This window comes from Filicampus tigris, chromosome 8 (genome assembly GCF_054856515.1).
Source record: "Filicampus tigris isolate MCC_2025a chromosome 8, RoL_Ftig_1.0, whole genome shotgun sequence".
In the NCBI taxonomy this organism is placed as follows: Eukaryota; Metazoa; Chordata; class Actinopteri; order Syngnathiformes; family Syngnathidae; genus Filicampus; species Filicampus tigris.
In genome coordinates, this window is record NC_141224.1 from 5,211,008 (window position 1) to 5,228,291 (window position 17,284).

General features: G+C 42.3%; 1 protein-coding gene across 7 annotated transcripts in view; it reads left to right on the forward strand.

Annotated features, from left to right (window-relative positions):
- Window positions 1-205: 205 nt before the first annotated feature.
- Window positions 206-17,284, forward strand: part of myh14 (myosin, heavy chain 14, non-muscle) — a 38,731-nt gene continuing 21,652 nt past the window's right edge. For 4 of the 7 annotated variants that reach the window (XM_086037180.1, XM_086037181.1, XM_086037184.1 and 1 more), the window contains exons 1-10: window positions 206-593; window positions 4,557-4,737; window positions 8,972-9,178; window positions 11,027-11,183; window positions 13,475-13,502; window positions 14,410-14,524; window positions 14,841-14,888; window positions 16,400-16,492; window positions 16,602-16,665; window positions 16,928-17,026. In XM_086037180.1, the coding sequence (XP_085893306.1) occupies window positions 4,570-4,737; window positions 8,972-9,178; window positions 11,027-11,183; window positions 13,475-13,502; window positions 14,410-14,524; window positions 14,841-14,888; window positions 16,400-16,492; window positions 16,602-16,665; window positions 16,928-17,026 (979 nt within the window). In that variant the 5' untranslated portion in view covers window positions 206-593; window positions 4,557-4,569. Of the gene's footprint in view, window positions 594-4,556; window positions 4,738-8,971; window positions 9,179-11,026; window positions 11,184-13,474; window positions 13,503-14,409; window positions 14,525-14,840; window positions 14,889-15,137; window positions 15,150-16,399; window positions 16,493-16,601; window positions 16,666-16,927; window positions 17,027-17,284 lie in introns of all 7 variants that reach the window. The other 3 variants (XM_086037183.1, XM_086037185.1, XM_086037182.1) reach the window with 2 other exon arrangements.

Consider the following 17,284-nt stretch of genomic DNA (forward strand, 5'->3'; position numbering starts at 1 on the left):
TGCAGTCGCGTCGTTACAAACAAAGGGCGCGCAAATCTCCGTACTGTTGCGCGAGGCTGACGCAGAGGCACCTGCTGCGGCGCTCCGGTTGGCTGCCACGCTCGTCGAGTCTTGCTTTAGCCCCGCCCCTTGCCTGTCATCATTGGTCAGCGGCGTCATCGCTTTGACGCCATTCGTCACCGCTTCCGTGTCGTGCCAGTCAAGGGGCGGACGGCTCTCGCCGAGTCGTCAGGGTGGATTCACGGCGCCCTTTGTAGCTTCCTATTGGCGAGTTTCCTGGACTGGGCCCGAACTTTTGCTATTGATTGGTGTTCTGACAGGAAGTGCGGTTCCGGGGCTGAAGCCTAACGCTTTGCCCTTACCTCTCTCTCTCTCTCTGTCTACTTTATTCCCAAGCAGGACTTGCGTGTGCGTGTGTATGTGTGTGTGTGTGTGTGCGTGGTTGAATGTGCGGCTCCACTGGGCTTGAACGGTGCGATGATAAAAGACGCCTCTGCGGTAGGCTACACACCTATCCGAGAGCAAAATAGCTAAGAAACATCCCGAGGACGGTACTCCGTTTACCTTTTAACCGTTTGGAGCGCAAGCTGAAGGTAAGAGCTTTCAAATGGAGTCTAATTCAAGTTTTATTTTATTTTTTAAGGAGCCGGTGTGAGAGCCTTGAACGCCTCATATGCGTGCCCTGTAGCCGGCTAACGCTAGTTGAGGTGGCGTAAGAATGAACGTTGGTGGTGAGGCGTTCACGGGTCTTTTTACCTTTGTTTAAACAAAGACGTGCCTCGAAATTGATTTTACAAAGGGAAAAGCCACCAGCTGACTATGACCATTTCATTACGCATTGCAACCGTTGTGACCGGCAGCCAATTGGTGTGCTATTAACCTTTCATAACGAGAGGAAGAGGAAAAAAATGTCATGTATTATTGCACTGTTGTGTGTCATTTTGGATTGCACATGTCAGTTTGAAAAAGGGCCGTGGTCCTTGGTCATCCTTGCAATCGATCACCGAGGTGTGGTTTTGAGTGGGGGACATTTCAAGGGTCTCCCACCAACACCGCAGAGGTGTGCTGTCTGTCTGCCTGTCTGCCATTAAAATAATAATAGCTTCATTACAGTAATTCCTTTGGTGATAAAATGCCTCATCATGCACCTTAAAGCCAAGAACAGAACAGAAAGGCGTGTCCGGCTCCAATCCCTTACCAATTAAAATGTAATTCCGTTCACTTTGTCACTCCATATCTATCTATCTCGGACCCCCAAAAAAATGAATAATTCTAGCCTTCTTTTAATCCAGAAGGTTGCATGTGTGAAGTGTGAGCCCAAAGATGTTACATGAGGTAATTTGCTTCTGAAAGATCTTATTAAAATGTATTATTAAGCCAGTTCACTATTTTTACTGTGGTTACTTACATTCCTTCTTTTTCCACACCTACTTTCTTGTACCTTTTCTTTCTTCCTTTCTGACCTAGCTTCTTCATTTCCTAGAATGTGAGGCAGATGCGATCACGCTATCCCTGCTTTACACTGTCCACCATTACTTTTAATATCTATCTGTCTATCTATCTATCTATCTATCTATCTGTCTGAAAAAAAGCTAAACAAAATTGTGACCCCCCCATAGTGTAGTGGATGACCTCACTTCAGGTTGTTGTCGTTGGGCTGCAGCGTTCAGGATGTTGCTATGGAGGGAAGCTGTGTGAGTGTGTGTAGGAACAGGACTAACAAGACAGAATTGTGGACAAATGAGTCCACATCTCCCACGCTCGCCAGACTCACAAGAGGTTGCACATAACAAAGGGTTTATGATGACAACTGTATGGAAATGGGCGCATTCCCTCACATGATTTTCACATTGTTGGGGAGTTTTGATGCGAAATTGACTAGGATGTTGTACCGCTGATAAAACGAAAAGTCAGTTCAGTGTACTTTGTTGTCCCAAAGGGAAACCTGTGGAGGCAGGATTAAAAGGACAGTTTAGAAAGAGTTTTAATACACAGTTTCAGAAAAGGTACACCATTAGGGTTGCAACATTTTTTTAGTTTGAAACCTTCCATGGAAATAAAAGATAGTAAAATCAGGAATCTACAAAAACTAAAATTTGTCTCGGAGTAAGGAACTTGGAAAAATGTATTTTTTACCAGAATCCGGACTCAAAACAACCGGATTACCTGCGAAAAACACACACATCAGACTTCACCTTTACGAACCAACCCCAAGTTAGTTCATTGCCACTGACAGACTGGCTGGCTGGGTGGCGTTGGCTCTATTGTGTATTCCACACCCTGTCTTATTGTAACAGGTATGGTAGTGGCGGGGTTACAAACTCTCAACCTTGTCATCAACAAACATTGCAGCGAAAGAAAAAAAGAAAAAAGAAAAAAAAAAAGAAGCCTCAGTACGACGCGCGGCAGGAATCAGGCCTGATGACATACCTGCCATGGCTCGGAGACACCTAATAGTTTGCATACATACACGCACGCAAACACACACACCGCAGGGCGGTTCCAGAGTCAGCGTTTCTAATCAGCACGCTCGGCTAATCAGCCAAAAGTATGCATTCTTTGGAGTATAGCTTGCTAAATAAAATTGAGGACTTTGCGCACACAACAGTAGCATGATGTAAGTGATTTGAAAGTGTCATGACTGTACACAAAGCATGTCATCATAGAAAATGAACAAAGTAACTTAATTGTCATAGGAGTGTTCATTTCTGCAGAATCAGTACACTAACGTTTTCATTTGAAAGCTCATGGCACTCCATGATGTATCTTGTTTTAATCTTAGCCATGAAAAAGCGTGGAACCAAAACAAAAACAAGCACAATTCTTTCTGATTTTATCTTACCTTTTTTTTGAGTGGTGTTTAAAAAAAAAAAAAAAAAATCAATCCAGGGTTTTTTTTTTATGTCTTTTAAGAATCAAGACGTTCGGTCCGAGGTACGTATTTTTATTTCTTTTACATTTTTTCATGTGGGAGCATAAAAGAGTCTGAAAATGGCTGTCATTGAATAACTTTTAAACACGGTTCAGAGAAGTACAGTAGTACCTTGATTTAGAAGTGGCCCGATACCCGCATTTTTTTTTTTTAAGATACAAGCCATCATGAACAATTCTTGCCTTTCCCTGTTGAAGTGTATCGTAAACAAAACAAAGAAACCAAAATGCCATATTCAGGCTAAGCTAACGTCAGTGATTTAAAAAAAAAAAAGAGTAAAATAAAACAGTTGCTGCGAATAATGGGATGATTAAAAATCACAGAATATTTAAATTTGCGAATGCTGAGCCGCAAACGTGTGGGGGCAAGTGTATCTTTTCTTTTTGGAAAATAAAAGACCCACTAAATTTGGAGACACCAAAAAACACCTTCACTTATGAGTAGGGCCCTAACAATTATCGGAAATTTGCCGGCTGATTTAATCGATATTAACGCTTTTAAACTTGACAAAAACTGGCCAATTTTTGGGCCAATTTTTTTTTTTACAAAATAACACATTACAACAGAAGAAAAAGGTAAATTTCCCACCCCCCCAAAAAAATGTCAGATTCTTTTTTTTTTTGCCAAATTTTCTCTCTGTTGTAATTCGTATCTTTACTTTGTTGTTGTAGGCATTGAGGGACCTCATATATGCTGAATTTTTAATAAATCGTCCCAATTAATCGGTTATCACAATCCATATCCATCGGGCAATAATAAAAATGTTATTCACGGGGCACGCTGTTAACCAAGCGGTGACTGATCATTACGGGTCGTACAAACAGAGCAGCAGCCAACCCGTATAAAGCGTTATCAATCCTTGTTGGCCTCATTGGGAAGTTTTCGAGTGACTGGTTCTCACGGAACGACTACGTTGTCAGAACACATCTCGAATCCTCGCGTCGTACCTCGGCGCTCGTTTCACGCTCGTCACTTTGAGCCGTCGCCTCATCTTTCACAGAATAACGACCCGGAGCGCTTTAATCTCGGCACTTTTGCTTCCGCAGCGCGAGCCCGCTCGTAAAAGAAATCATGAAGTCGATTTTTGCGATTTGCTTTACGGCATTGTGTCCCTGCTACGCAACCTTTCCCCTCCGCCATACAATTTTTCCCCTTTCTGACTTTTCGTCCCTCCTCTTCCCTCCTCAGCTGTCATGTCAGTTCACTCCCCCCCCCCCCCCCCCCCCGGTCCTGCATCGCTGTCTTCTCCTTGATTTGTTCTGTCTTCCAATTAGGGCATCACTGGTCCAGCGCTCAAATCGCATGTGGCCTGGATGCTTCTTGCCTGCTACGGCTGCTCTCTTTGGCTGGTTTAACACTACACGGCTCAAGTGACACAATTCCCCCAATGTTTTTTGTCCTCCCAAGTGGGCGTAAATCAGTCAAAGTTCAAATTTTCCAACTTAATTCTCTTAATACACAATTCTGGAAAGCATCACATGAGGAAAAAACACTCAAAAGAAACACTACAAAATGAAAGTAAACTATTACAATTGAATGTAACGAATATTAGAATTCAGGTTGTAGGTAAGTGCTTTTTATAGTGCTTTCCTATTTATTTATTTTTTATCTCTCCTTCTCGCAGTGTCAGCAGTATCATGTCCAAGCCATTAGGGGGCGGTGTGAACGATGTCACCCGCTTCCTCACGTCGGGGGTGGTTCCGACTTCTCCCACCGCCAGCGCGCCCATGTTCTCCGCCGCCGGCCAGGCCGACTGGGCGGCTAAACGTCTGGTGTGGGTGCCGTCAGAGAAGCATGGCTTTGAGGTGAGTGCCAGTGAGGATTTAAAAAAAAAAATTAAAAAATTAAGCGTTTAAAAAAAAAAAAAAAAAATTTTTTTTTAACGTCCAAAGTAAGGCTGGTCGATTAATCTATACGATCGACTGAGGCCATTTGAATTGTTTCCTTATCGGCTTCCATACTGCAAAGCGCGCTCATGCTCACTGCGTACGCTACAAAGGCGGCGAACATCGAAGCGCTAATGTATCAGTGTTGTCACTCATCTGGAATCGGTTTGGGTTTGCAATGAGCAAAAAAAAAAAAAAAAAAAGCAATCCGCTGCCAAGTATGTTCAAAGGCCGTTGCAACCAGAGAGTGGAGCGCGACCAGCTTACTCAACTTTTGAAACGGAGACATGCAGCAGACTGGGAGTAATGTGGCTGTCAGCCAATTAGAGCCCTCCTTCAGCTGTTGGCCTTCGGCAATTGCTTGGCACCGTAGCCAAACTCGGAAAAATGCTCCGATACTATGACGGTGATGCCACTTTGCCAGACGTATACGTTCGGGGTAGGAACATTGTCAGCATTGTACAGGTAAACGCTGTTGGACAACTGAAAAAAGTATCGGTGCTTGGTATCGGGGAGTACTCAAATGTAAGTACTTGTAATCATAGTTGGTCTGAAAAATTGAATCCCTTGCAGTTGTGTAGCTCAAAATCTTGAGTTGAATCTTGAGAAGCGACATTAGTTGGATCATTTTCACATTGTTTGATGAGAAGAGAGGAGCCCTGCAGGAGCCAAATAAGCGCTCTGCACACTGTCAAAAACATGGAGCCCATTCGGTGAAAAAGTAGAGATTTAGAGATATATCGATCCACTACAGTGGCGGAAGCAGCTTGAAATACACTTCCCAGGGCTGAGTAATAGAGTCAAGAAATAGCTTTTCACCCCAACGACAAAAATGCCGCATCTCGAGAGTGTAGGGCTGACGTTGTCACGGAAATTGTACGGCGAATGGAGTTTTGTTTACGTTGTCAGGGACAAAGTTAATGTTGTCATGTACCTTTTATTCACGTTACGTTTAGTGACAATTTTGATGTCACAAATGAATCCCTAAGAAAAGAAAAAAAAATGTTTATTGATGTAAAATGTTTTATAACACGACCCCCCCCAAAAAATCCTCTATGAAGAAACACTTTTATTTTCACATTATCTGGAAAGAAAAATCTATTCTTTAAGTTAATGCTGGGAAACACTGCATAAAATGTATTTGATTTTATCTCAAAAGGGGGGGGAAAAATCCCAAAGCAAAACTTGATTGGAATGTCATTAGCCATTTTGTCATTTGATAGTAAAAATATTGCGTTTGTGAAAAAAAAAAAAATGTGAGAAAATATTCTCGGGCCATATCGACCAGTCTTCCATCCAACAAACGAGACGATTTTCAGCTCGTCACAGTCCAGTTGCTTTCCACGATAATGCTCTCATGAAATATTATCCCTCGGCGTTCACCTTTAGGCTAGGGCGTGTCCAACAAGTGAGAGCGAGTAGCGCACTGTTTGTCGCTTTATCTCATCATGCGCGCGGCCTCCAGGACCGAGTGGGATTACGAGGCTTTGGCCACAATTTGTTCCACTTTGCGTAAATTGCCGCATAGCAGTGATTGGTTGCTTACGCCGTCGACGTCGTCCCATCTTTTCTGCCAAACTCGTTTCATAGTAAACTGTGCCTAGAACAATGCTCTCCCTTCACATTCCCCCTTCGCACAGACACTGACTTCATTTCGCAGTCACGACGAGAATGGCACTGGTGGACTTATTAACACGCACGCGCATTTTGTATTCCACTTTTGTATTCTCAGCATGCGCTTGCTAGGCGTGACCAACGTACGGCATGACAAGAGAGGCCCTTGTTCCTCTTTTCTGTCACATCCTTGACTGCAATTTACAGCAAAGATGGAGTTTGATGAAGCACGGCGCGGTAATGGAGCTTTGAAAACTGGGGAATACTTTAATGTGTGAAAATGTGATGATGCGGGGTGTCTTTATGATGCAAATCGCCCAGGTTGGTTGCCTCATGGTGGTCCTTTGAGAAACTAACCAAACGATGACAGCTGTTGTATGACTTACCTTTTACACTTGGTATAAAAAGTAAACGGGAAAAAAATAACATGGAAAAAAGTGAGAGCTAAGTTGTTGCAAGAATAATGCGGTCGTGGTATGACGAGAATGCATTTTTGAGAGTACCGACACGCAACGATGAGGCGCCGTGAAACTTGGTTTGAAAAGACTGACTGGTCTTCCAAGAATGCAGCTGCGTGTAGCGTTACAAGAATGCCGCAAAATTATAAGAAAAATGTTATTTTATGAGGATAAAGTATAGTGAATACAAGGAACAAGTTGTAAGGAGAAAATGTTGGAACGCTACAAGAATAAGTCGTACTTCACATGATGAAAAGTCTCGATTCTATGAAAAAAAATTGTCATTGTAAAAGGAGAGGTTTATGTTACAAGAATGAAGTCGAATTATGTGTCATGGTGGAATAAAGTCAGAATGTTATTAAAAAAAAAAATTGGTAATATTCCGACAGTGTTACAGGAAAAAAACGTAATGTGACGAGGCTAAAGTCACGTGTGAAAACATTTGTAATTTAATTGTAATTTAAAAGTTGGATTTTTTTGTAAGAAAAACTTTACACTTAAAAAGAATAAAGTGATAACGCTGCCACGAATAGAAAGCCAGAAAATCAGGCGAATCGTCATATTAGATGGAAAAAGTGAGAATGTTGCAATAAAAGTCCGAATGCGATAAGACAGTCATAATGTTACGCAAATTGTCATTTTAGGAGAACAAAGTAGCAGCATAGTGGGGCGATGTGAAGGCTCAAACCATAATTTCATGTCATGTAATTAAACAATTCCCATCCTCCAAGAATAAAGTTTGGATCTTATCACTATCTTACCAATAAAGACACAATTTTATAAGAATACGGTCATGTTGTGAGCCTTTTTTATTATATTCTCAGTATGTGACACTCATTCTTGGTAAGAAATGGTACAACATTCCCACCCCTACAATTCCAACTCGAAAACACACGAAAACTATCACTTTTTTTTTTTTTTTTTTTAACGTGACTGGAGCTCGCGCTGACAACATGATATAAAAACACACTCATAGTTTAGCCATGTTGTTAAATAATACCACTTTCCCTTCCGTGTGTGTGTCAGGTGTCTGGAATTCTCTCAATGTTAGCGTTAGCCTGCTGAGTCACTCAGTCAAGGCCCATCCCGGCTGCCGTCTGTCACGCTGCAATTCCGTCACCGCGGCAACACACCTATCGCACACTTCGGCACAACCAATCAAAATGACGTGTACAGTTTCCCCTGCGTATTCACGATTCGCTAGTCGCAAATTCACCTTTGTGCCGAGCTACTATGTTGCCATGAATGGAGGAGCTTCTGTTATACAGGAGGCAGCCCTATCGAATGGGAAAGATGTGCATTGCCGCCATCTTGTGGCACCTACGGGCAATTCGAAACTTTTTTACGGGGATGTCAGCTCTTTAGAAATTATCGCTACTCCGGGCTCTGTCCCTTACTACTGTAATGCGCCGCAAGTGGGAAAGGAGAGCCAGATAATGAGCTCATACAGGAGCTGTTGTTGTCCACAGCTCACGCCCAGGCGCTCACACATAAACTTGCCGACATCATATATATATATATATATACCTCTACTTACAAAATTAATGGTTCTGAAAGAAATTTCTTAAGTAGAAAATTTTGAAAGTAGAGACGTGTTTTCCATGTAAATGCCCTAATCTGTTCCACGCCCCTCAATATTCAGACATAAATGTTTTATAGAGCATAAAAATGCATCAAACCATGTAACAAATACATGTTAGAATTGGATTATTGCGCAATAAATGAGAGTTGTGCATAATGTAAAAACAACTTAAGAATAGAGTAAATAGGGCTGGGCCGATAATTCGATACCGATATGTATGGCGATTGACATGTGATCGATACCAATAGAAAATGCCTTCGATAAAACGTTCAATAGAAAAAAAGAAAAACAAACCCAAACATGAAAAGTATATCACGATATAAGCGTTTCATATTGGTCGATATCGATATATATTGACATTTCTTTCGTAACAAGAGGCAATATTTTTCCTGTTGAGGCGTTTCGTAACTTGAAAATTTCGTATGAAGAGACGTTCGTAAGTAGAGGTACCACTGTATTATACGTATATGATATAACCTTTATTTCTCCCTCTGGACAGTCGGCCAGCATCAAGGAGGAGCGCGGCGACGAGGTGGAGGTGGAGCTGAGCGAAAGCCAGAGGCTGCTGACGCTGTCCAGGGAGGAGGTGCAGCGCATGAACCCGCCGCGCTTCAGCAAAGTGGAGGACATGGCCGACCTCACCTGCCTCAATGAAGCCTCCGTGCTGCACAACCTGAGGGAGAGATACTACTCAGGCTTGATCTATGTGAGCGCACCTCCGCCCGTTATGCAACTTCTGCACTGCAGTGGCCAAAGGTTTTGGGACACACCTACTATTAATTAACCCGTCCGGGATGCGGCTAGGCCCTTTTATATTCTCAGTTTCCATTGCATGGTTGAATGTTTTGGAAAATGTCAGTTTAGGAAGAAAAAAAAATAGTCATAATGTGACAAGAAACTGCTTTCATTTTAAAAGAATAAATATTAGCTGATTGCAATTAGGGTCCACGAAGAATGCAAAGGCACCACTTTGTCTAATAGAAGCTCCTACACTCACTTCAACATAGTTCCTTGGCATCTATATGCCACAAGATGGCGCCCAAGCGCTGCGTTTCTACGAGACGGGGCTTTGGCTCTATCAGAAAACATAAAAACACTGAATAGGCGCTTTTAGCGAATGAAGTAGGATCGTTTTCAAAAGCTGTAAAATCATATTATGAATAATTTTATTGGACAAAAATTGTAATGATATTAAAACTAGTGTAATTGTAAGTACAAATATTTTCATATGGAAATTGTAATTGCACATTGAAAAAAAAATGTTAAACCTAACCGCTACAAATACAAATTTGAGACAAATGATTTGTGCTTTTCACTGCACATTTCACATCAAATAAATCACATCAAGTAAATCAAATGCTGCTAATGTTCAGATGTCCACACTACAGTCTCGGGAGTATATCGGCACCAGCGTAAGTGACAAATATTGAGCAGTGCAAGACATTGTAATAGCCCCGGCATATAGAATGAGCTCTCAAGTACCATAAAGGTAATTAGTTTAGCTGTCAAAAGTGCATAAACGGAATGAATGACGACTGGGGTAGTCCCAGCGTGTATATCAAGCTAAAAAGATCTGGATCGATCCTGGGATGCATCCGCATGTCCCGAGTGATCGATTGAGAGTGCCTTAATGAAAGATGCCGGGCCCGTGTGGGTGCTAGATTCCAATCCGAGTAATCATGTCACGAATGGCCGCCGACATGCTTTTTGTGACATCGCCACAAATAGTACCGCGGTCCTTTCCGCCTAAACAATTTGTACTCGTTTAGGTTAGTAAGTCTCCGGGATCGGCATCAGTTGCTTAAAAGGAAAAAGCCCGTTTGACACAATTTTACAAGAATTAAATTATAACGGTCCGTAAAAAAATTAACAAGAAAAAGAGTGATTTTTTTTTTTTTTTCAAGAACAAATTTATAATGTTATGCGAAAAAAAAGATGTCGTTTTTATTTGGTGGTGTCGAATATTTGCTGCATTCGGGAAAGGAGAGCGACAGTTGGTGCTTATTGAACGCCTGGCGAACAATAAAAAACAAACGCATTCAGTAGGGCTGTAGGATTTTGAAAAATAATCAAATTGTGATTTCTTTTTAATTCATCTGTAGTAAGATCAACAATATCAGATTTATTATGCGTAAACATTTTGGCTTTATAGATTAGGTTTTGCTGAAATAAAGACAAATGAACCATGATATTTATTCAACTAGAATTGTTAACTCACTCAACACTTAGACTTGCAATGTTTGAAGTTTTCACTTCGACAACTTTAAGGACTGAACTTAATCTCAACGAGCATTTTTTTTTTTTCAAAAATTGCAGCCTTTGCGATTAAAAAAAAATGCATTACCACACTGCAATGACGACTTGAATTGAATGAATTGTTCAGCCCTAACTGAGAGCACAAGCACGCAGGAGCTGCTGTCAGCCACAACTCACAACCAAACGCTCACACAAAGACGTTGCCGACAACGCACGCGCGCCAACCCGCCCTGGCCCCGCCTCTTCGAGGCGCATACATGTACACGGGCCTGACTTATTTTTCCCTGTTTTTTTGCAGACATATTCCGGGCTCTTCTGCGTGGTGGTGAACCCCTACAAGAACCTGCCCATCTACACCGAGTCCATCGTGGAGATGTATCGGGGCAAAAAGCGGCACGAGATGCCGCCGCACATTTACGCCATATCTGAGGCGGCCTATCGGAGCATGCTGCAAGGTACTTAGCGCCGCTATCTTTGACCTCTCCGGCAACGGCGCAATCCCCAAGCATCTGCTATCAGCTCAGCTCGACTGGAATGTGTCACTCGTTCGCGTGCGTGATCTTTGGTCGCGATTCCAAGGCGTGGTATTCCTGTCACTTATCGCTGCTATCAAAAGTGGATGTAAATTAGTTGAGATTGTATTTTTCTTGAACGAATGCACCAAGGAGTGGCACTGCTAGCTCCATACTGGGCACGCTATGACTCGGTGCTGGTTGGTGGGAACAGGATTTTATATTGTAGGAGTGACATTACCTTTCATGTTCAATAGGGAGAGAAGTCAACGCAAACATTTTTTTTTTTTCAAGAATTCTATGTTGTTGTTCTATGCAAGCCCACTAGTTGAATCAGGGCATTCTGAGAAATTGTGGAATAAGTGTTAATCCACTCGTTTTTAGCCATCTCTGGGGGCGGCCATTTTGTCTTCTGTCGCCTGAAAATGACATCACAACTGCTCACAAGGACCAATCACGGCTCAGATTCAGTAAACAGGTCAGCCGTGATTGGTCATTGTGCGCCGCTGTGATGTCATTTTCAGTCGACAGGATACAAAATGGCCGCCCAGTACCCAGAGATGGCTAAAAACGAGCACATTTTTCTGCTTAACTTATATTCCACAAATGCATAATTAATCAATAATACCCTGTTTCAACTAGTGGGACTGATGGGAACATATTCTTGTAAAAAATGTGTTTGGGTTGACCTCCGCTTTAAGTGTTTTGAGTTATGAGCGTGGTCACGAAACATATTCGACTCATATCTCAGAACACAGCTGTAATGTATTTACCTATGTTTTCACATTGGACAGACTTTTTTCGAACGACACAATCTTGCGTTTTTTGGGTTGATACAAGGCATTCGTCATGAATCATCAAATATCCCCTTAAAGAAGGCCGTGGCTGGGGAATATCTTGCTTCTCCGAATCTTTTGCTGTTGTCGTTAATGCTGCCTGGGGTCACGTTAGGTATTTTTGGACGTCGTCATCCTCTGAAAAAAGCAACAAACCTATCGTCAAAATCCTACCGTACAAAAGTATTTGTCGTTTACTTTCCACCACTGGAAAAAAAAAAAGGTAAGAGCATTTCAAAGCAGTTGGATTGAGCAATAATATCTCTGCCCCAGGGTGTCTTCCTGAGATAACAGGACAGGGCAGATCAGATTCTGGGTCTATGTGTTAGCCACCACCCTCAGGCTTGGCTGCAGGCGTGTTACTGCGGCGACAGAACCAGTAGGACCAGTATGAATTCTTCCACGCTTCAACACATGAGAAATGCTCTAAGAAGCGGTTGCAAGTAGCCCGGCTCCAAAAAAAAAACAAAAAAAAAAAACGTCCGGCCCAAGTCTGCCAGGAAAAGAAAGTGGAAGCAGGACCTCTTTTGTGGCTCTAATTAGGCATGCAGAGGGTAGAGCGCACAGTGAAGGAAGTTAACGTCACAACAATTGGCCTGGATCAATCACTCAGCCTATCGGCTATCAGGCATGAGGTGCGAAACCAAGAGGAGGCGTCAATTAGGCGTGCACTCCTCAGCTATCTGATTTTGAGTTACAGTGACACCTTTACATAATCCGTCAAGTGGCAAATCATTTTTGCTTGTTGAAATGCCATCAATTTCGTCCAGTCAGCCACCATTTTTTTTTTTTTTTTTGCTTTGTGGTACTTTTCATTCGAAGAATAAGGTGCTGTATTGAATAAAACATCAAACATAAGCCAATGTAAAGCTATAAACTGGTTTGTCATTAGAATGCGTACTGTAGTATTCGTGTGATTCTCATTCAGTGCTAGCTATTTTCAGACCCTCCTTTACCCAACCACATGGAAAAAAAAAAAATACAGTAAGACGTACCTCGGATTGAATGCCTGGATTCTTAAAAAACGTGAAAAAACGTCCTTGGCATTGAATTAAAGGGGCGTGGAGTTTCCTGGAGTCGGATTGGGGGTAATTTAGTGTGTGAGTCCTGGGAATTAGTTGGGGCACTGTACACCAAATATTAAATGATGACAATCATTCTAATTCTCGTTATTATTAATAATTATTAATAACTATTAATAATTATAATGCAGTCAAAAATACCCCCAAAAATACACCATACTCTCTCTTCACAGTGGCAATGTACTACTACACTTGTCAAGCAAGTAATTTTACAGTCACGTGCCGTGCATTCAGAAAAAGAGCATATTCTGTCAATTTAGGCTTTTGATTTCACTCTTTTAACCATGTTTTTTTTTTTTTTTTTGTCTTTACATAGACCGAGAGGATCAGTCAATCCTGTGCACGTGAGTAGCCTATAGCTGCTGAATTTGTTTTGCCTTGAGGGGATAGTCAAGTGTGCATCCATGTACGGCATTAGTGTCAGTCAGGGTGCACGTATGGTTTAAAATGGGACAGTTTTTCCTCTATTGCAGTGTTTCCTGGTCTTTACTGAGCCGAGGCACATATTTTATGTTAAACCACCCCAAAAAATGAAATAATGGGAACCTCTTTTTCTCAGTTTATTTACAAATTGATGGGTGAAATATGAGTGTGTTTAGTTTTACACAAAGCTATGAATGCGCTCCACAGGTGAGTTTTATTTTTTCGTCACGGATCCTCCGTATGTCGCCAGCATAGATAGATGAACGAAGATACGTTATTTGTAGTAACACTAATATGCGTCTATTTTAATTTTTCCCATTTTTGAAAGCATGGAGTCCCAATCTAATCCAGTCACGTGATGAGCAATCAGTCCCGTAATTTTCAGACGGGCTGAAAAAGATCCCTTTTTTTTTTTCAATTGTTTCTTCAATTTTGAAGGTCACAACGCAATGAAATAATCCTGAGATATAAATAGGCCAGCCGAAGATTGTTTTGGTTTTTTTTTCTAATATGAGATTAGAATGTTTTTTTTTTTTTTATATGAGATTAGAATGTCAGCTCGGATGCTAACGCACAGCATGATAGAAGATCATCAACTCGTTGTGGTCACAGTAAATTTGTTAGCCTTTAAAAAAAGACCCTCAAGTCTTAGATTTCCTTCAACCTTCAGACGTCCCTTTTTTGTCCCTCAACGTGCACCTTTAGTGGCACTGCGGCCTCTGACTAATGTTGCGGTTGGTTCAGTTTGTGTTCTGTGTGTTCCAGTTTGGGTTTGTAGTGTGTTTCCAGATGAGCTGTACTCTCTTCATTTTGGATGTTGTGTTCCAGGGGCGAGTCGGGCGCAGGCAAAACCGAAAACACAAAGAAAGTCATTCAGTATCTGGCTCATGTCGCGTCCTCTCACAAGGGCACTGCTCCCGTCAGGAGCAAAGACGCTTTACAGGTACGATGCGATTTCGTGCACCATTTCAGGTTTCGCGGAGACTTCACGGCCAGAAAATAGTGCCGTCTCATGCTACGCTAGGTGATAATGCTTACCACCGCGGTTCTTCTTCTGCCTCTTTGAAATATGAGCACGCCTAATTCATTCTTCAGCATTCTTGCTTACCTCTCTTGTCACGATTTGAACGCGACACGTCGGGTTACATCTCACTCTTGTGGTGCGACCCGCTTACTTATTGCTGCTTTTTTTTCGCCTGCGCCTTCCTCCCTGCGTCCTCTTTTCCTCCGCTCTTGTCTTTCCCCTGCTACACGCTCAGATGGATGGCTCTCGCTCCTTAACCAGGGGCACCACTTTGGTGAACAAGGTGAGTCGCCTCCTTCCCGCTGTCCCGCCCTGTGCTTTTTTTTTTTTTTCAACCTTCTAACCAGCTGCCAACAGTAATTCCGACAAAGTAACAGTGACTCATTCCTGTCATATTTGCATGTAACAGCCTAGACCTTTGCTTTTAATTTCTTATAATTTCTCTTATTTGTCTTTTTGTCCCATTTCTTTATCTCATCCATGTGTTCACCTGCCCACTCCCATCACTCCACTTTTCTGCACAATCCCTCAGATTATGCAATATGTGAGTATGCACTAACTTTGGGGTTGGGGGGGGGGGCGTTTACATGGGAAGGCGGCGGCATGGAGAATGTTACTGTCTTCAAACAAGAATCATGTTATCTGATTGTAGTGCTATGTATATGCCTGCACAAATGTCTTTATTTGCTGATTTACATTTTTTTCAAGAATATGATCAATGCAGGACCACTAGTTGAGACAAGGCAATATGATTAATATGAAATAGGAGTTAAGCGTCAAAATCCACCGGTTTTTAGCCAGCTCAGGGGGCGGCCATTTTGTCACTTCTGTCGACTGAAAATGACATCACAACTGCTCAGGGCTCAGATGACGAACCAATCACAGCTGACCTGTTTTTTGAAGGTGAGCTAGGATTGGTCGTTATCTGAGCCCTGAGGCTCAACAGAAGTGACAAAATGGCCGCCCCCAGCGATGACTAAAAAATGTGGACTTTGTTGCTTAACTCATATTCCACAAACAATATTAATCAGAATGCTGTGTTTCAACTAATGGGCCTGCAAATATTCTTTAAAAAAAAATTCTATGTTTGGGTTGACTTCCGCTTTAAGTAAAGTGAGAATCAATCTACGGCAAGGCTGGCAATCCTAATTTGGATGGACCAATTTTGATACACACCTCACAAAATGTTTGTGATATTTGGCTCTCGGGTGAAATTTCAGGATAAGCAAATTGTGTGGTGAATTGGCGAATGAGTCACAGAGAAATTACGGAAAATGTGAAATTGAATGGCTCCAAAAAAAAAAAAAAAAGCCTTTTACTCTTGGCACGTGTGCATTTCAGTGTTTGATCATGAGGGCAAACATGACCGCGTGGCTGATGGCTCCTTGATAAGCTTTCTTGCGCGCCCACTTGAGCCGATTGTCTCCGCACGGTCGCCGGCTGGCGCTGCAAAACGGCCGCAGCAATGCGCCGCAGCCGGCTGGAGCGAGCCAATACGAGCTGAAGCTGCCCCCGTTTGCTCTCCCAACAGTGTCTCCCAACTGGTCGCCTCACGAAAGCCCATTGTTCTGACAAAGAGTTGAGAACCATTGTTGAGTTCGCGCGCTCGTGCGTGTGTGCGCGCTGGCTATTTTGAGCCATCCTTTTGTGTCACCGCACTTGAAAAACGTCTGCTAGATATTTTTAAATCGTCAGATCCGTTGTTACCACACCAAAAAAAAAAAAAAGATTACTATGAAAATATTTCACAGTTGCATTGTGTGTGAGTAAACTGATTTTTGCGCGTGTGTCTAGGGCGAGCTGGAGAGACAACTGCTGCAAGCCAACCCCATACTGGAGGCTTTCGGCAATGCGAAAACTACCAAGAATGACAACTCCTCAAGATTTGTAAGATCTTCCGTTTTCTTTTTTTTTTTTTTTTTTTTTTTTTTTTAGTTCTGACGATCATTCAAGTTGCTATTTTTGTTTTTTTAAAGACAATCATCTCTTTCCTCAGGGTAAATTCATCCGCATTAATTTTGATGTGGCGGGGTACATTGTCGGTGCCAACATTGAGACCTGTATCCTTCTCACGCAAGGACAGCCTCGTTTGCCGTGGGATGCAACGCATGACTGACATTTCGATTCATTTCAATGGGGGAAAGTGATTTTGATGTCAAAGTGAACACTCAGAAGTCAAGGTCGAGGCCGACTTTCAGCTCCGATTCGGTTTGTCTTTGTGGCCTCTTTTTTTGTGTCGGAGAAGCTATTGTCGTCGCTCCTTCCTTCCTCCCCTGCTTCCCCGATATCAGCGTGTGAACATCCTTGACTCGTAAACTGAAGACCTCCTGGAAAAGTCCCGAGCTACCCGTCAGGCCAAAGATGAGCGGACATTCCACATCTTTTACCAGATGTTGCATGGAGCTTCTGGAGCAACTAAATGTGAGGATAAATGATCATCTACTTGTATTGTATGGTAATTGAACACATAAAAGAGAAGATGAACTCACTGGCTGGGCGTACATTTTGGTACCTGGGCCTCCCATTTTCCGACGAACCGCCTTTTTAACCCTTTCATGCAAAGTGGTCACTACAGTGGGCAGCTATTTAAAAGTTGCTTTCGCCTATATTAAGTAAACTAAAAAATATATCTATATTTTAAATAATAACATTAAATCATAATGAATGCACAAAGGGGTT